The sequence below is a fragment of the Argiope bruennichi genome, chromosome 9, assembly GCF_947563725.1.
Source record: "Argiope bruennichi chromosome 9, qqArgBrue1.1, whole genome shotgun sequence".
Lineage (NCBI taxonomy): Eukaryota > Metazoa > Arthropoda > Arachnida > Araneae > Araneidae > Argiope > Argiope bruennichi.
Window position 1 is genome coordinate 315,817 of NC_079159.1, and position 26,107 is coordinate 341,923.

The window sequence follows — 26,107 nt, forward strand, 5'->3', positions numbered from 1 at the left end:
AATTATTTTTGCATTTCATATTTTCGAATGTTGTTGCAGTAAAACGCCAAAGTTCCTCTTAATTATTAATTAAAATTTTAACAAAATCACTCTGAGCCATATTCCGCTATTCAACATATAAATGGGCCACGTGTGATAACTCTGGATGAAATGATATAGCTTGTAAGGAATAAAATGTAGAATAAACACAACACATGCACATATAATAATCTTGATTATAAATAATTTAAAAGCTTTTTTTTCCCCTCTTAAACTACAGAATTGGCTATTAGACATTAGACATGGGTGCAGAATTGGCTAATCTATTCGCAAATATTTATATTAAATATTTTTCTCACATTTAAATATAACGCATATGCTAGCTAGCTCTTACATGTAAAACTCTTTAGACGAATCTAGTAATTTTGATGAATGTAAAAAAAAGCTGCTTAAAAATACAAATAGACCATGTTATCAAAATTGAATTGAAATATTTATAGATCTCAGATCTTATTTCTTTGTTCTGTTTGAGCCTTAAATTTAGAATAGCACTCATGAAGAAAGTTGCATTGCATAATCAGAGGCTAATTTTTCATTGTTGGAGTAATTGTTTCATTCGAAATGTATATATCAGAATAATAAACAACACAAGAAAAAAAAAAATCTTCTCCAAATATTGACAATATTTTTATATCCGAGGCTATTAACTAGAAGATAATTAAATATTTAGGGGAAATTTAAAAGGGTAACATTACACTCTTTTCCTCCATACAGCAAGTTATGTCACAGTGTGTTATATCTCTATATATCTGAGCCCCCTATATCCATCCATCAAGAAAATTCTAAGGTCACTTCTGCTCATAAAGTATTCCAAATATCCTATTTCAATTTTTCACTGAACTTGTTATGGCAATATTGCATCGAAAGGTTTTAAAATAAATTATTTGTCTCATATAAAAATTATGCTAAAAGCACAGAGTTTGGCCTGAGAACTAGGACACAAAACATAAAATATATACAAAGGATTTTGAAAAAGGAAGATGCATTTTGTAGACATTGGTTATGTTAACATAATAACAAAAGTAAACAGACATGGTACAGTGACTTATGCATCTTATCATGTATAATCTATACTAAGTTAATTAAACAAGAGCAATCTCCATATAGAATACTTTGCCACATTCTTCAAGCAGAATTATTCCATTCTTAGAATGTTGCCAAAACACCATGTAAGTCCCTTTAAAATCACTCTTGCGTTATTCAATACATTAATATAAACTTCATAGAAATATTGAAAAATAAAAGATTATGAAACATTTTTATGCGATTCCAAAGTGAACATAGCATTTTTTTTTTTACAAATGACAAAAACAAATATGCAAAGAATGCAAATAAAGATTTAAAATTTTAATTCTGAAATTTCTCCTCTACAAATTTAATTTCTGAACTCATTTTTTAAATTCATACTTAAGTATTAATTAAAATTTCTCTACTAAAATTTTCCTATTATTCAAGTCAGAAATAATAAAAAAAAAAAATAAAAAAAAAAAAAAAAAAATATTTAGAATGAACTGAAGCAGTAGTTTTTGTTTTAACTCTAACTTTCACTTTAGCCTAATTTCGATTTAAAGGGAAAAAAATGTATAATATTAATATGTACTTAATTAAAATTTTAACATAAAATGCAACTTTCTTCAAAATGTTTTATCAATACAGACGTCCTAAAGTATTTTTGGTTTAAAATACTGATGGAAAAATTTAAAAAGATTATTGTTCAAACATGCCCCTGTAAAAGAATTGTAATTCCCCTGTGTATATATATATATATATATATGTAATATTTCTGTGCATATAATCAAATTTAAATCCTAATTTTTATCTTAATTTAACACATATTAATTTCATTCTAAAATGTTCTCTTATTTTTTTTTAATCTAATTTCTATTTTTTTAATTTAATTAATCCTACATGCACTGTGTAAAACTGTAAAATCAACATTTTCACATTCTCCAAGTGAAGGGATAAAAATTCTTAAAGTTTGTATCATTCTTTTAAAGATACCTAAAATTCCCTTAATTAAATCTACACATGGCAAAGAAACCCTTATCAAAATCTCAAAGTAAAATGATTAAAGGGAAAAATTTCTTTTTCTTTTATGCTCTAATAATGCGATGTGACTAGACATCAGCTTCATCATCGCTTCTTGTACATAATATGCCTCCCGTGATGGAATAAATCAAAGTTAAAAACTCAAAAGTGTCTTCTCTTCGGTCAAGCAACTGCTAAAAAATATGTTTACACCCACACACACATATATATTAATCTATTATTTTAAAACTGCATACATTATTTGACATAAATAAGGAATAACAATAAAAAAGAAACAAATCAGGAAATTTATATGAACAAAATATATATATATATATTTTAAACTTATTAAGAAATTGTTTCAATTGCATACAGATATATATATATATATATATATATATAAATTAGCTAAATGATTTCATTGCAATTTGCTAAAGAGTTTTGAAAATTGCTTTTTATCTATTATTATTATCAATTTTCTTTCTGAAATTATGTATTAACCCATTGGGTCCAGACTCACCCAATTCGACAAAGCCCCAATTCAGGTATTTTAATCTGCAGAGCAGAAATAGATTTTTCTCCACCAGCCACTGACATGGAAGGGACAGTTCCATTTTGTTTTCATGCACAGAAAATTACCCCGAGTTTTAAGGCCATAGAATTCTCATATTAGGCGGGCCCATAAAGGAAAAGAATATCAATTACTGAGACACAGTCATAAGCATGTAAAGTATAATAAACAATACCTCCCGTTTAAAAAAATCTAATATTAAATTCTTAAAAAACGACTAAATATTAAAAGGAGAGAACCTATGCCCAAAAAATTCCTATAATTTAATTCAAATTTATTGTTTTATAATAACATAAACAACCTTTTTTTTCTTTATTTATAATATGCTCATTTAAATTATTAACTCTAAAATTATTTAAAAAATTTTTAATTCCATAAAAAATAGGGAATTTGAAAAAAAAGTAAAAAAAAAAAAAAATTATGAAAATTTTTGCAAACCCAGATTTTACATAACTAACAATTTAAAAAGCATTGCTGTTAAAATCAATAAATTATATATTTCAAAAAGAATTTCAGTAAAAATCTCAAATCAGCCTTTATTACATTCAGTTAAGTTCATTTGATAAAAGAAAACATTCTAAAAAAATGAATAATTTATTGAAATCCATTATTGAAATGATACAATGCTTTTAAGTTATAAGAGAATAGAATTCAGAGCTAAATTTTTCAGGCAAGCATTTATAATTAAGTAGAAGATACAAAAATGAATAATTTCATGAAATAATATCGACTGGTTCAGAAAACGTTTATTTACATGATAAAATATCTAATATGATGGAAAAAAACAAATATTCTGTTGAAAACCATATATCATATATAAACAAATAATGAAGAAAGATCAGTTAAAAAGTTGAAACTATACAAACTAAAAAATACTGAGAGGCAACTCAATTAAAAGTGCATATTTAAATGCCATTAAAACTGTAATGTGCTATAAATATATATTCAAAATCAATAAAAAAGTGATCAAAGTACCATGAAGATCCTAATGCTTCCCATTTGTTCAAAGAAGCTAAAGTAAACAACAAATACATTTAGAACAATAGCACAGCAAAATATGAAAATTTTTTCTTCTTTGTAGCTTAATATTGTTGTACTTAATACATGCTTTGACAATAAAAGCATATTCCCATGAGCAAAACTTACCAATATTTATGCCTGACAAGAATTATCATTAAGTTAACACAAAGGAGACAGAAAATATTTTCGAAACAAGAGTAAAACAAGAGCACCTTTCTCATTCAACCATCTTTTTTTACACTTGGATTCGTAACTTCACAGACACTATCATTTGATGATGAGCTGCTACTTGTGGTTGCACTAGAGTCATCATTTGCTTCACAATCAGAATGGAGAAGATTACTCTGGATAAGCAGCGACATTTTCTCGGAGTGAGATGAAGTAATAGGATGTTCTCTTTTTGCAGCACCTTGTAAGACAGCCCAACTGGGTTTCGGGCCTGGAAGAGGCTTGTGAGACTGCGGCATCCATAAATTGCAATTTTTGGTTGTTTCACTTGAATTTGTTATTCGAGAATCGTCACTCGACACTGCAGCATCGCTCTTTTTTAACCTTTGGTGTTGCTTGCTAGCAGTATCATTGTTTTTTTCATTGACATTAGTTGGTGCAGTAGTGAATGTATTTGATGTTGAAGGTTGAAGAGAAAATTGATCCAATAAATAAGTAGAAGAAGGTATGTCAGAATAGTTAACTGTGCATCCTGGTTCAGCACTTGGCCTTTCAATATCAGAGAGTCGGAAACAATTGTTGTTGCCACTCTCCCACTTCTTACGAGATGAAATTATCTTGGAAAGGGTAGGAAGTTCTGTAGAAGGTGAGGAAGATGCATGTAATGATTGTTGATCTGACTGAGCTCCATTCATACACTGGTTGGCTAATAATGAAGACAAAAGTAAAGAGTGGCGGCAACTGTGATTGTTCTTCTGTTTTTCCCCATGTTTCTGGGATTCTCTGGAAGAGCTTGAAGCCCAATTACGGAAAGGATTTTGATCCTGCAACTCTAATAAGCGCAGCAACACAGATTCATCATCATCAGAAGGAATTTCAAACAAATTGTTTCTTTCATTTGTGGGATCTAAATTTTTTTGGATGCCATGTGGATTACTTAGAGAATTCCATGAATGGAGGCGCTGACGACGAGGTCCACTTTTGTTTGGGAGCTGAAATTCTAAGTCATCTGAAACTGTTTCTTCATCAAGATCATTTTCATCATTACTATTCTCTTCTATGTTAACAGTGGCACCAGCACCACATCCAGAATTATTAAGAGCAGTTTCTTCACTATTACATTCACTAACAATCTCATTATCAGAGCTCGAAGAATCAGCTTCACAAGAGGCATCATATGAATCTAGCAAAACAGTATCTTTATAGCGACATTTATGAGCATTGGGATGATTACAAATCATTCGATTGCGTGTACGATAGGCCTGTTCAGTTAGTGTACAATCATGTTCATGAGGATTGGTTATTTTAGTACATTTTACTTTCATTCTTGTACCTGAAGTCTGTACATCATTTCCAATCACTGTATCTTCACTATCAATACTTTTTTCTAAAGATTTATTGATGTTTTCATCAATACTATTTTCATTTTTAGGTGTTTCAGAAGAACTTCTAATAGGTGATATCAAATATTCACTACTCGAAAGTGATGTAAAATTAGAAATGGGTTGCATAGGTGAGGAAATGCTAAAGGTAGGTGATATTAATGGAGATGCAGCTACATTAGACATAAGAGGACAAACATTTACAGAAGCTGTTGTAATACCAGTAGAACTAGATGGTTGTTCTGGCATTGGAATTTGTATATCTGAATCATTTTTAGCAGCCAAAGCTGCTTGATTCCGTGATAATTCAATAGCTAATCTCTCTTTTAAATCATTTATCTGAGTAATATATTGAGCTTGAGCCGTCTGTAATTGGTTTATACACCACATCTGATCTCTGCATTTTTGGAAAAAGGTTGGTGAACGTACCTGAAATCCTAGGATTAAAGTATCACGTTCAGTATTCAAGTAGCCTTCACTGGCTAGGAGATCTAATCTGAAGAAGCGATTATAGCCCCAACACTCACCAACATCAAAATCAGAAGCAAATTCTCTGACAACAGTTTTTGAAGGATCTCTCGAAGCCTGATGGATCATTTCAACTCTATACTCATACTTAGATGTCTCAGGTAGACCTGCAGATAATTCCAAAAAGACCGATAAATAGTTGCCTCGGACGACACCATTACCATCAGGATAAACTTTAAGTCGCCATGTTAAACCACACACATGCAGAGGAGGGCTGTACACTGGATCAGCTCTTTGTTGCAAAACACTAAAATTATGCATTACAAAAGTACTTCCATCATATGCTGGCACTATTTCACTTGGGAAATCAGCTGGAACAGCAGCAGTAACAAAACTAGCCATGGGTTTACTCTGAATCTCAGCCATATTTTGAAGAATTTCATTGCTCTGAATAATCAATTCACTTTTACTGGAAGTATTTAACTGCTGCTCAACACTTTTCAAAACAGTTTCCAGTTGCTCTGTCTCTTGAGAGAGTGAATTTTTTTGTGCCATGAGTGTAAGTAATTTGCTTTTCAGTTGTGCATCCAATCGAGAAATCATATGCTCAACAGCATGGCGTATTTCATGAACTCTTTCATCTTTTGCAACTCTTACACTCTCTACACTTTTTTCAACTTCTTGAACTAAACTTATCAGTTCAGCCAAACGTCGTCTCAAACGTACAAACTCTTCTTTAATTTGAGTTACATGTTGCTCATAAATTTCTTCAAGAGGTTTAAACACATGGTCAGAGTGAGTTCCTCCCCATAATGCACACTGGTGACATATGCATTGCTTGCAATTCCAACAATATACGCTAAGTTTTTCTTTATGAGTTTTACAGATTTCTTTTTCGGAAGTATCCCCTTTCACTACACCAACTAATTGAAGTGTATCCAGCTGTTGGGTAACTTCTTCGACCCATCGGCAGTTAACTAACTCATGCATATGCAAGGATGCTCTACAATGTGGGCATTGCGATCTTTGCTCTGTAAGCCACCTCCTTATGCAAGTATAGCAACACAATTTTGAGCAGTGAGGACACAGATGCGCATCTTTTAGTTTTTCCATACAAATAAAACAGCGGAATACTTCCGCAAGGCTTTCTACACTATGTTCATCCATAATTGTTAAGGTTACTTCCACAGTACCATGATAACTCAATTATTTATTAATCGACAATCTTCGATTAAATAGTTAATCCAATTTCATTTCCATTTCACAATACTTGTATCATTCAATTTGAATAATCAATATACCACATCAGTAGCTTTAATGCTTTTTGAACTGGAACCTAGAAAAATACTCAACCAGAACAAGTAATGTTTACATTTGCGGAAGGAAATAATCTCGGTCTTCACGCATGCGCTAACAGAACGAAAACTGAATTCGGAGCAAAGGAAGTTTAGATGCTATTCGTCTGTCACCTGATTCACTATTTACTCAAAATTGTTTCAATGTTTGGCGTGGTTCCTATTGATGAGTATGATGAATTGATTTTCAAGGTTATTAAAGTATCTAACTATTACTGATTTATCTCTATTCATTTTCGTGTTGTATGATGACATCAATTTTGTAATCCTTTTTCTTCTTGTTTTGACTTTTCCAAAAATAAAAGCATTTTTTAGTTATGCTATTCATTCTGTATGCCTTTTACCTATGTTTCCTGTCGTTAAATTTTACAACTGGTTATAATTTTAATAGCCTATAGACACAGAGGCATCTTAAATTTATATTTGGGTGACAAATTAAACGCAGCTGCTATTCTGGAGCTGGAAACTGAAAGTGGCAAGAAGATACACTTGATTTTAAAATGCAATAATACATCATGAGATATATTAACATTACATCATTCTGTATGCAAATACTTTTAAATAGAATAATAAAGTATGATATTTTATTGAATAATAAAATTGTTTAAGAAATATAGAATAAATCTAAAAAAAAACATAAAGGTTTAGATATTCATAATCAGTACCTTTATACAATTTTAATCGATGCATTTCGCATGATTATTTGAATAATAAAAATTATAATTAAATTAGAAAGATGTACATAACATGGTTTTCTAAATAATGAAAGTGTAATTAAATTAGGTAAAAGTATGTTTTCAAGTATTTATGATCCATATCTCACAACCCATTAATATATACATCAATATGTATACGTTATAATATGAGTTGCTGTAAAACAAAGATTGTCAAAAAGTAATTAAGAATAAAGTGTAATTTTAATTTTCTTTAACAATGATTTGTCATAGCAATACACTACAAGCTGTATGCGTGAATTGTGTGTGTGATCTTTCCAGTAAAATCTATATTGTGTATTCTTTTAAATTAGTCGTCTTTATCAATCAGCTGGTTGCCGGGAACATTGTTTGTGTTAGTTCCAGTGTCTATGATTCCTTCCAAACTTTTACCTTCAAATAGGTGGTTATCTTATTATCTCGTATCTGTTCTGTTCTTCGTGTATACGAACCATCTTAATGGGGTCAATTCACGGTCACGTAGCAAACAAACCGCTTCTGTTCAATTTTCAACCGTTCTACGCATGTCGTGATGTCTGCCGATAACGTTTATGAAACCATTGTTTAATAAATATTACGCTAGCTGATCAATTATTAAAAACTTCTGATTAAAAAAAAAAAAAAAAAGATATTATTTTGAATTATTTTCTCCAAATTTTCGCAGTTATATAATTTTATTTCTTATATTAAAATTTTAATTAATATTTTCAATGGAATTATTGTTTTTGCATAATTAATTAACATCGCTTTTTAATTCGTTTGGTGTCGCTTTATTCTTTCCTTTCACATGTCTCTTTTTTTATCCGAAGGATACATTTTGACAAATGACTATGGCAGTGTTTTTGAAAAATTACATATGTTCTTTTTTACATATTATTTAAATATTACAGAATGTTGAATCTTATAAATATAGTTCTTTTTAAAAAAATTATTACTCTTAGATAAGTTAATATTTTAAAGCTTACTAATAAAATTATTACATTTTTTTTCTTATGTAATTATTTTTATTAATATTGAGACTTTGATGTTTTCAGTTTGCTCAGAGGAAAGAACATGAAACTCAAATTAGTATATATTGAATAAATTATGTTTACAATTTCAAATTATGAGATATAAAAGGTATACATACCTTTTTTAAAATCTATGCAACTTATGAATCAGTTATTTCATTTTAATTTGTAGAAATCATTAAAGGGAAACAAACAAAATCACGCTTTCATAATTTTTATTTATACATTACAATATATATATATGATAGATAGATATATAAATAAATAAAATATATATGATACTTATTTGAAAAAATATCATCAAATGGATGTTTCAATGTACTCACTAATTCAAAAAACTAAAAAAAAAAAAAACTATTGACTATTTGTGAACATTTATTTTTCTAGACACTTAGAAATAATATAAACACAGTATGACAAGAATGTCAATGTAAATGATAAAATAAATTTTATTCAACAGAAGCATCCTAAATACTGTTACAAATCTGTAATTTTGCTACCTGGAACGAATAGTGTCATCGTGAGAAAGACCGTTGTAAGATCTGTGCTGAGCGGCTGCCGCGTCAATGACCTGAAAGCTTGGCGACAATTTGGCTACAAAATGGATCATACTGGAAAGTTCGAGAAGTTTCACGGTCCATCCAGTAGGAACCAAGATACACTCAGATACGCCCTGATTGGTCTGGAAGATTCTAGCCCCGCCTTCCGGGACTATAAAAGATGGGCACTCTCAAGCTGCGAGGAAGTCACTCATGGAAGTCTCCAGCCATGGAAGGGGACGGACGTTCTAAGAGTAGATGCTCAAGTAATTTGTCTAAGAGCAGTAAAGGCGCTCGACCGTCAATTAAGTGTGTAGGATTTAATGATAACTTTAGTTCGTCCCATAGGGGAAATAACTACTCATAAAATCACACAGTACCATCGGGAACGGACAACAAGTCAAGTACTGTTGCAGCTCCCAGGGCAAGTAGCTATACTAACTACAAAGAAAATATCCAACAAATCTCCAAAATTCATCAATACCAAATATGCAAAGGAAATAGAAGCATGGATGGAAAAATACAAATTAAGTAAAACCACCAACTACAATTACCCCAACTTTGAAATAGATCTAGCAGTAGATGAAGATAAACAAATGGATATTGATAACACATCTCAAGGAAACCACATGACAGATGATAATAACACCGAAAAATTCCAACAAGTAAATCCAAAAAAAGCTGCTAAAATCAGGAAAACTGAAGAAACAACTGAAAGCATGGACATCTCAAATAGGTTTGAAATACTGAACCAAACCCAAGAAATAACCAACAATAGACCCCCTACAATTAACCTGAAATTATCATGTAACTACAATATCACACTGCAAGAAATCCACAGGAAATTCCCCCAAACAGAAAACAAGCTTATCAGAAATATGATTGCAATCCAACCAGCTAATGAAGAAGAGAGAACCCAAATCATTGAAATACTAACAGAAAAAGGAAGAATTTATACTATCCGAAAATTACGAAGAAAGGCCAATAAAAGTTATACTGAAAGGACTCCCACTAAATGCAGATAAGGATGAAATCATTAAAGAACTCGAAGAAAGAAATTGCAGAATTATCAGAATATCTCAACTTAGAAACTACAAGATGAAAACCTTATACCCAATATTCCTACTCGAAATCAAGTAATCTAGAAGTGCTCTCAATATCTACAATGAAAAATCCCTCCTCCATCTAAAAATCAAAATAGAAAGTTACCGAAGAAAAGCAACCGCAACCATCTGCTATAACTGTGCAGGTTTTCATCACTCCGCTAGAAACTGCAGATTAGCACCCAAGTGTATCAAATGCGGTGGTATTCACGCAACCAGGAGCTGCAGCATCACAGAAAGAATTCAGGATCCAGTTTGCGTAAACTGCAAGGAAACAGGACATACAGCGGCATGGAAAGGATGCATTAAATTCCCCAAGCTAACATCAATTAATGGAAGACCCTCCTATGCAGAGATAACGAGAAAAAAAAATCAGAGAAATCAAGACCCTCAATCCGTCCCTCCACCTCGAAAACCGAATACGGACCCTACTTTGACAGCTAATGAAGAATTCCCCTTCCTCCTAGAAACCCTGCAAATCCTAAAAGAACTTAGAAAAGTACTTAAAGAATTCCCCAAATTAATAGAAGCAGCCAAGCTAGCAAAGAAAACTGATAACAAAGAAGAGAAAAAGACGATTATCCTCAACGCTCTGATCGGCTAAGTCCCACCAAAAGTAAAGTCAATCCTTTGCAATAATACAGCATTCTGATTGGTCACCTACGTACAATAGTTTATTCCTCGCCGAACTCGGAAAACCCACTGCATCACCCTCTCCTACTCCCCTGACAGCCAGCTTTCCTATTGGCCATGACATCTCACCCACTCTCCCTCACCTGCAAAGAGCAAATTTCGTTTGAAGAATCAAGGCAGTTTCTTCCCTTCCACCGTTTTATCAGGAACCATCCCAGTTCATGCCATCATACCTAAAAGATAAGTGTAATCAGCCAGTTATGTCATTAAGGGGATAGTCCTATTCCAAGGACGGGTGTGGGTTAGTGCTGGTTTCAATTACCTAACCTACAAATTTGCCTGCCTAATTTAAAAGATGCAAGAGCTAAGAAAACAAGGTTTAAGTTAAAGAAAATTTAATTACAACATATTTACAAGACTTTGTACAATTGCAAGATTGGTGAAAAAACACGCTTAAAGATTAAGTCAGAATCGTTCCGGTAGCGGCAGTGTTTTCTTTCTCTTGCTTCGCTGGTTTAAAAATAGACTGAAGGAGTCGTTCATTTGCATACATGCCGAGATCAAAAATAACCACCAAGCGGCACTGTCAATTTGATTTGAACCTCGTGGCAAATGTCAGTTTTAGTTTCACTTTGTAGTACCGCTACAGGGACTCCCCCTCCAGTGTCAACGTAGATTTTTTGGATCAATTCGAAAGCGAACCTTTCTGCCAAACCTAGTGGTTGTTGCTTCTTACCAACTGCTGTCGGTGGCTCGTCTTCCGATGGGAGGAATGCTGGCTTCAGTCGATCTACATTGATAAAAGATGATTTTCCATTAAGAAGCAACTTAAAAAGTTTGTCTGACTTTGACAAAACTTTGTAGGGGCCTTGATATGGCGATTGTAGGCTACGGCGAACTCCGTTGTGCCGAACAAAGACACGAGATGAATTGGGTAGGTCTTTATGAATAAAAACATTTTCACGGTTGTGCGATGATGCCGGAACTGGTCTGAGCTTGTGCATAATGTGTTGTAGTTTACCAACAAAAGCTGTCTGGTCAATCCTGGATTTGTTTTCCCACGAAAAATTCACCTGGCAACCTGATGTTAGTTCCGTAAGTTAGTTGTGCAGGAGTAGCTTCGAGGTCTTCTCTGTAAGTTGCTCTCCATCCCATTAATACCGTAGGAAGTGCATCCGCCCATCCTTGGTCTGCGTGGCATCTTATTGAGGACTTTAGATTTCGGTGAATCCGCTCGATAATTCCATTTGAGGATGGTCGATATGGTGAGGTCCGAATGGTTTCAGTTCCCAAAAGTGCAGCTAAGGACTTGAATAGATGAGATTCAAACTGCTTTCCTTGGTGGGTTGTTATCTTTGATGGGGCTCCAAAGCGGCAAATCCAATTTTCGTATAACGTACGGGCAACTGTTTCTGCAGTGATGTCTTGTATTGGAAAAGCTTCGGGCCATCTTGTAAAGCGATCGATGCAAGTGAGGCAGTATGAATATCCTCTCGAAGGTGGCAGTCTTCCAACAATATCAACGTGGATGTGTTCGAACCTTGCAGAAGGAAGTTGATAAGATCCTAGAGGTGATCTTATGTGCCTTCAGACTTTATTGCGCTGGCATTCTAAGCAGGATCGAACCCATATTGGGATATCTTTCTTCATGAAAGGCCAAACAACTTTTGTGCTCTGAAGCCTTTGTGTAGATCCGATTCCGGGATGAGATATTCCATGGAATGAGTAGAAAATGATCTTGCGGAAACTTCTAGGCACGAATGGTCGAAGAATCCCTAAAGAAGTGTCACAGTATAGATTCGAATCTTGATAATACATGGGTTGGAGTTTTAGATTAGTCTTGTCATGATAAGATAGCAATTCCTGCAAAACTGCATCGTTTTTTTTTCTCTTCATCCATCTTGTTGTAGTTAATATGAGATGGTGTATCGATAGTTGTAATCCTTGATAGAGTATCCGTTACAACATTTTCTGCTCCTTTAATGTATTGGATGTTGGTCGAAAATTGACCAATGTAATCAAGGTGTCTGAGTTGTCTAGGGCTTGCTTTCTCCGGCTTTTGTTGGAAAGCATAGATGAGAAGCTTGTGGTCTGTAAAAATTATAAACTGACGTCCTTCCAGCATGTGACGAAAATGCCTAATGGATCCGTACACTGCAAGTAGTTCTCTGTCATAAGCACTGTACTTTTTTTCCGCCGTCGATATTTTTCTTGAGAAAAATGCAAGTGGTTGATAGCCGTCCGAAGAGCTTTGTTGTAGAACTCCTCCGATGGCTGTGTCGGATGCATCAACGGTTAAGGAAATACTAGCATATGATGATGGGTGAACCAAAGTTGCAGCATTTGCCAAATCATTTTTGCACTGTTGGAAGTCTTTCTCAGCTTCAACTGTCCAAACTATAGGTCTTTTCTTTGCACCTTTCAGGTAATAAAACAATGGAGCTTGGGTAGATGCGGCATGCGGGATAAAACGTCTGTAAAAATTCATCATCGCTAAAAACCATCTCATCTCCTGTACAGTTGAGGGTTTGGGGAAATTGACGATTGAGGAAACTTTGTCTTCCATTGGTTGTATTCCCTTTTCGGTAATCTTGTATCCAAGGAAGTTTACTTGAGATTTTCCAAAATTACACTTTGAAGGGTTGATTCGAATTCCTTGGTCTTGAAAACGCTTAAAAAGGATACGTAGATGGCTGATGTGTTCCTCTTCGTTCTTCGATGCAACCAAGACCTCATCGATGTAGAGTATGCAAAAGTCGAGATCTTGCAAAATGCTGTGGATAAATCTTTGGAATGTCTGCGCCGCGTTATATAAGCCCAAGCTCATAAAGGGAAATTCGAAAAGTCCAAAAGGCGTGATGACTGCTGTTTTCGGTATGTCTTCTCTCACCGGTATCTGATGGTAAGCTCGAAAAAGTTCGATAGTTGAAAAAATGACGTTTCCTTCTAGTAGAAGTGCCACGTCATGGATATGGGGTATCGGGTATTTGTCAGACTTTGTAACTGCATTCAGTCTTCTGTAATCGCCGCAAGGTCTCCAGTCTCCATTCTTTTTCGGTACTATATGCAATGGTGATGCCCAACTGCTTTTGGATGGTCTGCAAATGCCTTGATCGATCATGTATTGGAATTCTCGTTTGGTTACGATTAGCTTCTCAGGTCTTCTTGCCCTTGAAAATACCGGAGGACCAGTCGTTTCAATATGGTGTTCCACTTGAGCCTTTGCTTCCACTCGAGTAATTTCGGGAAACTCCATCAAAAGTTCTTTGTAAGGAGAGTCTTCAGCAAGAAGAGTGATTTTTCCTTCAGACGAGGCTATCATTTGAACTGAAATCTTCCTTCCAGTGCTCGTGCCGATGAGGCAGTTATTTTTCATATCGACCAGCAAACCGAGGGTTTTAAGAAAATCGGCTCCAATGATGGGGTGGGATACAGATGCTATTATGAATGGCCACCGGAACACTCTTCGAAGGTTTAGATCCAAGGTAAAAAGTTTTTCGCCAAAAGTTGAAATAGTAGTTCCATTTGCTGCAAATAGTTTGAGTTTAGAGGCAGTGCAATTCTTTTCTTGGATAGTTGTTGGAATGACGGAGGCTTCGGCACCTGTGTCGATTAAAAATCGGAATCCAGTTGATTTGTCGGCCAAAAACATTCTTTTAGATTGGCCGTATACGCTTGTGGCCTCAAGCGATGGCCTTTCTAGTTTTCCCGATTGTAATTGCAAGGTTTTTTGCAATTTCTGGCCGTGCTTCCAAATTTATGATGAAATCAACAAATTCCAGCACTGGGGTCGAATCTTCGTGAACTAGAATGGCTTCTCGAAAATCTTCCACGAGCTGGACTTCGGGATTGTCTTCTCCATTTTGTTCTTGTATCCTGGAGATCTTTGACCTATTTAGAGAGCTCTTCGATTTGCCTTCGAAGTGTGTGGCAGTCCTTGCATCCGCTATTCGGGCCTTCGACCAAGTGGATGGATGACGAGTCAGTAACTTCCAAGACCTTGTCTGCCATCTTTGCAAGAGCATCTAAATCACCGGTGCTGACAGCTAGGAATTGCTGTACAGCTGTGGGCAAGCGTTGTAACCATAAATTTTTCAGAAGGTCTTCTGGTACCTTAGTAGAGAGGTCTCGCATCTTGCACAGGAGTTGAGTCGGACGATCGTCCCCAAGTTGCAGCTCTTGTAGTAGCAATTTAAGCCGGTGAGTCTCTGAATCTGCAAATTGCTCAATCAGGCTCTCCTTTAAAGCTTCATACATTAGTTCCTCAGGTGGGTTCAAAATTATGTCACTAACTTGTGCTATCACATCTGTTTCAATGGCAGCCACAACATGATGGTACTTGGTTTCGTCTTTTGTAATTCCAGCAATGGCGAACTGGCTTTCAATCTGTGCAAAATATAATTTGGGATTCCGTTTCCAAAATGGTGGTGCCTTGAACGACACTCTAGCAACGACAGGACTGGAATCGTCATTTGTTGAAGGATTAGTCGTTAGCGAAACATCTTTATGCTCGCTAATCATCTTGATGCGTTAAAGTTTCTTCTATCCGGGTCACTACTTTGTGGGGTAGTACAAATTTGCCGTCCTGCCTAACCTACAAATTTTCCGGCCTAATTTAAAATATGCAAGAGCTAAGAAAACAAGGTTTAAGTTAAAGAAAATTTAATTACAACATATTTACAAGACTTTGTACAATTGCAAGATTGGTGAAAAAACACGCTTAAAGATTAAGTCAGAATCGTTCCGGTAGCGGCAGTGTTTTCTTTCTCTTGCTTCGCTGGTTTAAAAATAGACTGAAGGAGTCGTTCATTTGCATACATGCCGAGATCAAAAATAACCACCAAGCGGCACTGTCAATTTGATTTGAACCTCGTGGCAAATGTCAGTTTGTAGTACCGCTACAGCATTGTCAATTTGAACCTCGTGGCAAATGTCAGTTTTAGTTTCACTTTGTAGTACCGCTACACGGGTGCCCTGATAAGCCTATCATCGAAGTCGAAGCTGCGATGAAGTCGTGTGTATCGTCAGAAGTTGTGTGTGAGAGGAGTCGGAGTCGCCGACAAGTAAAGAAACTGGAGGATTAGACAGCATGATGGATGAGGATTGATGGACGGTATTTTGTTGTAGAAAATTTTTTGTAACAATACTAAACAACAGTTTTTTTTTTATCACCGATAAAAACATAATGTTGAACAATATACTTTTAAAGCAGAACATTTATTAATTTTTTTTAAATGCTAAAGTTACATTGAAAAAAATTACTTTGAATGAATATCATAAAATAAAACAAAAACATACAATACAGTAAATTTAATAAACAAGAATAAGGTCATGCTATATATATATATATATATATATATATATATACAGAGAGAGAGAGAGAGAGAGAAGTTAAATAGGATATAAAGAGTAATTGAAAGAAACACTTTTATGCTTTTACAGAATTTTATAATTCAAAATTAATATGTTAAAGAAATAGAAAAAAAAAAAAAAAAGAGTGAAACATGCATGTAGCAGTGAAGTTGGGAATAAAAATTATATAATAAATGCTGATATGGAAATTGATTTTCAGTGATAAGACCTGTATTTTTTTAAAACAGAAATCACTGACATGCACAAGGGTATAACATGATATTATGATAACAGTCAATTTCAGTTTAAATACAATAAACTATTGACATTTTATTTTTAACAATAGAAAAGTTGTTTGATATAAATTCACTTTGAATCCATCACAAATCTGCAAATTTAATTAGAAAAATAGTAATAATGCTTTCTGGAGCCATCCATTTTGCTCTTTTGTTATTAAACATGATTACCCAGCAATGACTGAATAGCTCGAATTACTAAAAGATAAAGAAAACTTTAAGGTTCATAATAAAAAAGTAAAATCTCACAATGCATTTTATTATAATACCGAAAACTAAAAATCAAATTCAAAAATTATTTGATGTTAATTAAAGGTTTTTGAAAGTTACACAACATGCAAGTAATAAAAAATTCAGAAGTGACATTGTATTAACATGTATAATGGGAGAGCCCCTGCAAAATATTTGTACATTTTAATTCTTGAAATAGCTCTTTTTACTGTAACCTTTACATTAGATATCTTGCAGTTATCGATTCTTTCAATAATATTAAACTGAATACAGTCCTTTAGGACATCTTAATCTATATCCTATGTTTTGTAGTTCTTGTTCAGTTTGGAAGCCTTTATCTGTCGTTACAACATCGTTCGGTTCTAATACATCCATCAGATTACTTTTAACAAAAAGTTTCTTGTCAGATATGCTACCACAGTATAATGCTGAAATGAAGCTGATGACTCCTGAAGGCATTATGACTATCATATCTTTTAAAGTATTTGTTTTCTTATAAAAAGTTAAAATCATTTTTCTGTTCTACTGGATTACTAAGTTTCTATATAGGAAATTCAGTGCAATCAATAATGACTCTGGAGTCTTTATTTTCAGAACCAAACTGTTTAGTCATGGTTTAAATAACTAATGACTTTGGAGGAAATGTAGGTAACAATTTCAACTTTTCATTTAAAAAAACTGTTGTTACAAAATTAAAATACCTTGAAACTGTAGAATCTCAAACTTCACACAAAACAGATAAAATTCATTCGAAATTCCAGTCCTTAATTTTACAAAGAACGCAACATATAAATCAATTGGATGCTTCGACAAATTTAATTTTTGAAGATCTTCAGAATTAAAAAAGAAAGAAAGAAAGAAAGAAAAAAGAAGAACATATATAGAGAAAAACATGTCTTTAGTGAAATCTGTCAATGCCCTCATTTTCATATCATTAACAATATTTTCTGGAATGAATCTCTTACTTTCTTACAGAATCATGAAGTTCTTGTAGCTCATTTTGCAAATTGCTGATCCTGTCGATTATTTCAGAAAAAGTAATAGTCTGGGAAGAAGCAGAGTATATTCCACTGAAATCAGAATTCATATAATTTTGCTTGGTAATCAATTCTCTTGCATTTATATACTTAACTAAATGACGTGTGTTTTCAAAACTTAAATATATATATATTTCTTATATATAGCATTCAATTTACCAAATTAAGAGCTCTTTTAATAAATAACATCAATTATATATATATTATAACAGTTAATAAGAACATTGGATTTTCAGTAATTAGTAAAGGATTCACTTATTAAACAAATCTTTAAAAAATTTATTCACTTCCACCTAAGTTTAGCGTCATAGCAGTTGTTATTTTTGCAACAGGAATTTGTTTACTTACATTAATTAAATTTAGATACAATTTTGTAGAAAAATGCAACGTATTATTGATGTAAACTTTTAAAAACCTTCTAAGCATATTCAAAATTATCAGAAATTTCATCAAATGTGAATAAAGTAAATTAGAAATGCACTCACGATTTTGTTTGATTGTTTTTGACGGCAAATCACTTACCGATTTCTTTTTCTTCGAACAGTTTTTCTAAAAATTTACTGGAACAATTATATTTAATAAATGGACACACACTGAATGAATTCTTCAAAATAATCGGAGCATATCGCCGACTTCGAAGGCTTGAAAAAATCTATACCAAAGCTAACAACCCAACTCAGGATTGTTGAAAGGAAAATAAGAAAACATTTTATCATGACAGTCACTCTTGTGTTTCGCATTAAAGCATGCATCCATCAGCACACCAGTATTTCCTCTTTTAACACATAATAAGAGGAAAGAAAATGAGTAAAAAATTATAACTTCAAATGTAAGCAAAAAATCCGCTTCATACTTGGCGGAGAATGTTAATGGCAAACTAATCGACGAAAGCGGTGCGGATAAAACTTAAATGCCCTGCGCAGAAGTTCATGACATATACAACCAAGGACCACATAAAGTCCCTGGCATTCATCAAGACCAAGGCTACATTACATTAAATTTCCGCCGCTACAGGAGATAGCTTCTGGCTGAAGCGGCGGGCTCTCCTTAACATCACTTCTAAGTTCATGGCATGTGACTTTCACGTCACATGAATTGACCACATAGAGTCAAATCCCATGAATACCATTAGTGCCGTGTTACTAAGAACTAACTTTCAGGATAATCTATCTTCTATCTTCCACGGTAATGCAGTTTCACTTTCTTATTTCTCGTGTAAATTGCATTGATATTAAATCGAATTCTTATTCATCACTTGGCAATAACGATAGAAAAATCACAAAATCAAGTCTTTGACGAAACCATAAAAGGAGTTTTAATTTAAAAATTATGCAAAAATATTTTTAAAAATGTTCAAAATTCAGAAAATATTCGCAGCACAATAAAATTGGTATCAATAAAAAGTCAAAAAGTTTAAATGGTGTGAAAACCAGTTTTGTACAATATTTTTGGGAGTTATCGCGTAATAACGCTAAAATGTCCATTAAAATTAATGAAAAGTTCAAAAAAATCTCTCCGAAGTGCACATTTATCTCGTTCAATATTTATCTGTGCCAAATCTGATACTTCCAGGTCAAACATTCTGTCCTCTATAGTATGTGTATATATCCTATATATATAAAGTGTTTATATATCCTGTTCTATATACACATTCACCTTTTTTGTTGGTAGAATTAAAAAGGAAAATCCAATTAAAAATATATTTTTTTTCTTAAATCAATGTGAAGAGATCTAAAATAGGAATTTCCTCTTGTAATTTATAACTCTCTTCACTATATTACGAAGCTGAACACATTTTATTACTATAAATCAAAGGTTCCCAAACTTTTTTTTCTCGTGGACCACTTTCAAAGTTTTACTATTTTCGGTAGACCCCCTGCTGCTACATTTCTATTGTATTCCCAAAACTCCTAAAAAATATCACCCTAAATTGGGGGTGTTAAGAAGAAAAAAAAGTAGCACCTTTTCTTGTGTCCTATTTATTAAAATGATACTTGTGGTTATACAAAATTATAAACATTTATTATTACAAACAATCAACAATTGACAAAAAATCAACAATGAACTCTGAAATGGAAATCAACAATAAAAAATAGTCATACTTTTAATGAGACGGATGTACTTGATCAATTGACCGCAAATTATCAATATTTTGCTTCAGTTTTGTAAGAAGTAATCTCAAATCTCCCCGTTCTGTGATGTTCAATCTGTTCTTTTTTTTTTTTTTTTTGGTAGACAGGTTGGTAACGGCACTAAAACTTCTTTCGACAAGATATGACGAGGGAAACGCTATCCAAAATTTCCTCGCAATTTCCCACAGCCCAGGATATTTTTCGGGGATTTCTGCCTGCAGCCAAAATGTTTGATAGCCTTTTTTAAATTTCAGCTTCAGTTCCTCGTTGGTGCTGAGCTCAAGTAGCTCCTCTTGTAATACACATTCGCCTCTTCCGCTTCATCAAATGGGGTTATGATCCATGGTGGTATTTCCATCGACAGAATATCTTCGAATCCATTTTTGAAGTCATCATGCAGGGTATATAAATGTTGAGCATATGTCTGAATATCTTCATCGAGACATTCTATCTGTGACAAGTGCGGAAACTGGGAGAATTTGCGCCGACTAATATTGTGCTTCATTAATTTCAATTTACCAAGAAAAGCTGAAATTACACCCTTTGTTTTTATTAAATTAAGGCTGTCCCCTTGTAACTGCAAGTTAACGTCATTGAATTTTATGAACAAATCTGTTACGCACGCAATGTCCGCTTTATATTTGATCAAATTTTCTTTTAAATCTGGTGCTTTAGTTTCCAGACACTCTATCACTGATTCGAAAAGTGAGTGAAATCTCGATAAGCATGCACCTTTTGACAACCAGCGTACTTCAGTATGTAAGAGCAGTGGTTGGAAATCTTCATCATTTTCATCGCACAATAGTGCAAATAAACGGGTATTCAAAGCATTGCTTCTTATTTTATTAACTGCGTTAATCATAAATTGAAGCGATTGGTGCAATTAGGGATTGCAATACCGGTATACCGAATACCAGTATTTTGAGCCATTTGTACAATTTTGTAATACCGGTATACACAAATTTAAATACCGGTTTTTCGGTATTTACTAGCAATTTTTAAAATTGTCTCCACTATATGTTCAAGGATAGCCAACATAGCAAAATAGTATACGTTTTTGTTTTTATGTCTCCCTAACGGGCGAAATTAATTAACTAATTAATTGCTTAAATCTAAATCAGCGAAACATGGATTATCCCTGAAAGAAGAAATTGTAAACATAATGACTGATGGAGCAACAGTTATGAAAAAAAGTTTGAAAGTTGATTGGTGCAAATCAACAATTGTACTATGCTCATGGAATTCAGTTAGAAATAATAGATGTGTTATACCAAAAAAATAAAGAACAGAAGAATGCAAATACTGTGGATATAGAAACTTCGGATTCCAATTTTGAAGAGAGTAAGAGTGAGAGTGATATTGACAATGAAGATAATGACAATGTAATTGTTGAAGAAGACATTGGTAATGAGAATGAAATATTAACCCATCAAGAATTGCTTCCTATAATTTATAAAGTACGAAAAATTGTTATAAAGTACGAAAAATTGTTAAGATATTTAAACGTTCCTCTATAAAAGATGACATATTATTAAAATACATACTAACTGAAAATAAAACAGAATATATGTTAATATTAGATTTTAAAACACTTTGGCACCGTTTACTCCTAACAACACACATCACATCAGAACAGCACGCATCACTATCTGAAGATTATATATTGCATTCAAAAATCGCACAGAAGAAAGGCATATCGAAATAGAAAATGTCTTATGGTATTTACATAATTATAATGATTTTAAAAATGAAAAAGAAGAAAAGAAAATAACCAATTCAAATCTGATTAAGTTTCGAGTAAATTTTCTTAAATTTTTTTACCCACAAACCTATCCACATTCAAAAGAATTCTGTGCAGTTATCGAAGATTATGATGACACTAATGTCGATAGTGAAAAGGAATTATCTCTTGAACAAAAATTAGAATTAGTGATAAATAAGAAAATTTCAACGAAACAAAATACAATACAAAAATCAGCTATATCCAAAACCATCCGATAAGAAATCGATTTATTTAAAGATGAGGGATTTAGAGGTAAATACTTGGAAAAAGTATATCGCGCATTGCTAACAGTACCACTAATTATCGTAGATGCCGAAAGAGCGTTTTCGACAGCTAGTAATTTTTGCACAAAATTACTTTCCAGGCTTAACGACAGTACAATCGATGCATTATGTTTTTTAAGATCACATTTCAATAATTTTTATTAGTACCACAGACTGAATAGTGATATTTACAAATTTTTGTGATTTAAATAAATAAGTTGTTCCTTTACTTTTTTGTGATTCTTTATATACTGTTATAATTTATAAGTTACGAATTATTTTTTGTGATATTTATCCTTTCTAATAAAACTGGCAAATAAAACAAAGAAACACCTGTGTTTCTTTTCTTTTTCTAAAATTTCTAATACCGGTATTAAAACCGGTATTCCGGTATTAAGATCTAAAAAATACCGAATACCGGTATTGTAATTTTGGTCCGGTATTGCAATCCCTAGGCGCAATCTATCACTCAAATTTTTCGCTACAAGGTGTTGTCGGGGGATGACACAGTGAATTACAATTAGTCCTGGTATTATTCTTTTAAAATGGCTTATAAAACCACGATATCGCCCGAACATGGCAGGAGCTCCATCTGCTGTCACCGAAATAATGCTTGTAAATGGAATAGATTTTTCTGTAAAAAAAATCACTAAGGACATTAAATATATCAGGAAACAAATGAGTAACGTTTTGCTCTTGGCATTCGTATTTATACTAATGTAGATTGCAAGCACAGCGCAAGTCGCATTTCATCCCTTTGCGGGTCTAAACAAGCATCCCGGACGAGAGGGCGCACGGGCGGCACTTAGCAAGTCTCGACATGTGGTGTACACTTGTTCTATTATCTATTGTTCTATTCAATTCTGTGTTTGAACCGAGTCTCGAATATTTTTGAGTACCTACCGATGCTACCTGCCTGCGTTGATAGATAAATCCAAGCCAAAATTTTTGTTATTTATTATGAAAACCAGAAAATTTTTCGTGGACCCCCACTTACAACTTGTGAACCCCTGTTTTCTTTTCACGTCGACGTGGACTCTCGTGTGGTCTCCTATGGACCCCTGGGGGTCCACCTGGACCACTTTGGGAACCTGTGCTATAAATTTATGACAGAATGGAAGATAGTGCTGATTTGACTTTTTTTTTCTTTATTTAACGCAAAGAAATCATGAAGAAATGAAATTTTATTGTAAAGCGTATATATTATTATCGAATTGAAATCCAAACTTTTGCATCAAAAATTGCATTATTTTCACCCCAAAATAAATTGCAACATTTATGGGATATGTTCTTAACCAATTAACTACGGCATTCATTTTTTAAAACCCCTCAAGTCCCATCTTTTAAAGTCAAACGATTACGCACATTTATATATATCGAAGGCAATATAAATGTTTGCATAGTAAATTTTGAAAAAAAAAATAATAAAGCGAAAGATCTCATTTTTATTAGATAAAAAACCACACATCACATCGACCGCGCTAAAATGAAGATTTGGATTTACATGTATACACATCGAATGCACTTAACGTTAATGCAAGTCTGAAAAACTACAAGCCAAGAATCTTTAGTTCAGTCTTTAAAGGCTGTGAAAAATGAACGCTTATTTCCATTATTTTTTTTACAAGCATATGACATTTTCAATCATACATTATTAGTAAACTTTCTCTCTTTATATTGGAGTATTATTATAATTAGCTGTACATCATTCTATTCTAAAGTTTCGAATGGAGAATCTACTTTTGAAAACTTCTGAATACAAAATATCGTTCATACACTGATTTTGATATGAAGACTAAAAACCTAATTTTTTGAAATGAATATTTACATCTTCATAAGAATTATATGTATTAACACTTACAGGAAATCGAAATATCTACACACTTTAAAGGCAACCATTAAAAAAATGTACGAGAGGAACTGCAAAAAGAGCAGAGCACGATACTGCAAATTTTACCGGAATTTGGTCAATTCCTTTAGATTCTTTTTTTATGCATAGTTTTTAACATCTTAAATTATACTTCTGCTCAAATATTCGATTGTTTTATTGCATATTTCATTCGTTTTATTAAATATTTAATCACGTGATTTTCTTCTATTGTTAAAAACAAAGAACGATATTATCAGAGAAAAAATTTATAAAAGAAATAAAATTTAATATCTCTGTAGCTTGCATCTATCTCTACTAACAATAAAGCAGAACGTGTGTGTGGATGGGCACATGACCGGATGGATCCAGCTACATTTGGCACATTTTGGAAAAATGGGAATGTGCATTATAAAGAGTTTTTTTTTTTAATTATTGGGATTTTAATTAATTAAAACTCAGTGACCTCAACATTAACTTGGCTTTAATGAACTTCAAAAAATATTATTGTAAAATAATGTTTATTTACATCGCTTTCAAATTAAAAAAAATATATCTATCTATCTAATGATAACAGTTTATTTCCACTGAGTTTTTGCTAAATTGTACAATTTTTTTAAAAATAATTTTTTATATAACTTTCAACAATATATCACATGACTGCAGAGAAATTCAAATTATATCGTAATTTTATTGAATTATTTAATCACGTCATTTTCTTTTATTGTTTTATGTTCTCTTTATCTTCTCAGTCTCATGTGAAATGAGAAAGCGAATTTACAATACAAGAAGGGCAACGCACATTTAAACGATAGATTATTTGAACCGTTTAACTGGAATGAAATGTATATGAAACTTGAGTATGTGTAAGACTATAATATAACGATATCAAAATTAAATTTTAAAGAGAATCATACATAAACAGAACATTGTGTATAAGAGATTTTTTTTTTTTTAAACTGGCATTATTGGTGTACTAATTGTTCGGCAAAGTGATCAGTATAAAATGAATTCAATTCATCCTCTTTCTTAAAATTAAATATTTTCCAACCACTTAGAATCAGGCAATGTTTTTGAATCGTGAAGGATTTTGGCTTTCCACGTTTTCATCCAAAATTAAATTGCAAGAACATGTGAAAAACAGGCGGCTAAAACAAATGCTGATCCTATTCAAAGCTAGATATAATATTCCAATGATATTCCGTTTGAAGCGTAACTTTATTAAAACAAAATACTCAATGAACGTTACCAGAACTAATATTATTCGACGGGCTTTGAATGACGTAAAAAAAATCTATAACATTCTGAAAATGTTTCAGAAAGCAGAGATGCCTGATGTGAAAAAAAAAAAAAAAAAAAAAAATGTCGTTTAAAAATTTAATATTGAATTTACCTGCTTTCTAATAATCAGCCTCTGTTTCCACACTGCATATATCTTAAGCAGCATTTACCTGTGCCTCTAATAGCTATTTATTTCCACATCTCGAGTCACGGAATTTCAATTCTTGGTAGCAATATTTTTACAGGGCTCTCTCAAAAAATGGAACAAGCATTTATCTCTTTAACCACTGCAATTAGACTTACATTTGCAGAATTTCGCCGAATAAGGCGACCAAAGGCAAGAAAATACTTTGGCTTCTGTAAAGGGATAGTAAAAACTTACAAAAACTAAATTTTTAAACGGCTCTCATAGTGAAAAAGTGACAATTACTGAAATGCTTTTCTTACATTCACCAATAAGGACACAAAACTTCATGCTTCTGTTTGTAAAATTCCTCCAGATATTAAAAGGCAAATTTATTGATTTAGATCAATTTTATATAGCTTTAACAGTTTTTAAGGGAGACTTGAGTTGTAAGTTTCAAGAATAATATGCATATCACAAAATATTATTAAAAGGCTGAATCAGAAAATAATAAGGCATTCTTCGACATCCACACGAAGTTACCTTCTTTTAACAATACTTGTATACATGCGGTCCAAAATATCGTTACATAAAGACAGGCTTTTTGAACAATTTACTGGCAAGAATTTGCAGAGCGTCTACTGCCAAAGGAAATTCATCCCTACATTCAGGCATATAGTGCAAATCAAAACTAATTGCACATGTCGGTCAC

The 26,107-nt window shown here is 33.0% G+C and overlaps 2 protein-coding genes and 1 pseudogene across 2 annotated transcripts; all 3 read right to left on the reverse strand.

The window, feature by feature from the left end:
- Window positions 1–3,383: 3,383 nt before the first annotated feature.
- On the reverse strand, window positions 3,384–7,082 carry LOC129984703 (uncharacterized). The gene has a single exon (XM_056094644.1). The coding sequence runs from the start codon at window positions 6,841–6,843 to the stop codon at window positions 3,880–3,882; it is 2,964 nt and encodes a 987-aa protein (XP_055950619.1). The 5' UTR covers window positions 6,844–7,082; the 3' UTR covers window positions 3,384–3,879.
- Window positions 7,083–12,067: 4,985 nt separating this feature from the next.
- Window positions 12,068–12,659, reverse strand: LOC129983894 (protein NYNRIN-like). The gene is made up of 2 exons (XM_056093590.1): window positions 12,656–12,659; window positions 12,068–12,594 (listed from the first exon to the last, which is right to left on the reverse strand). Exons 1-2 carry the CDS (start codon window positions 12,657–12,659, stop codon window positions 12,068–12,070), a joined length of 531 nt encoding a protein of 176 aa, XP_055949565.1.
- Window positions 12,660–14,728: 2,069 nt separating this feature from the next.
- On the reverse strand, window positions 14,729–15,550 carry LOC129983898 (uncharacterized; annotated as a pseudogene).
- Between the last annotated feature and the right edge of the window lie 10,557 nt (window positions 15,551–26,107).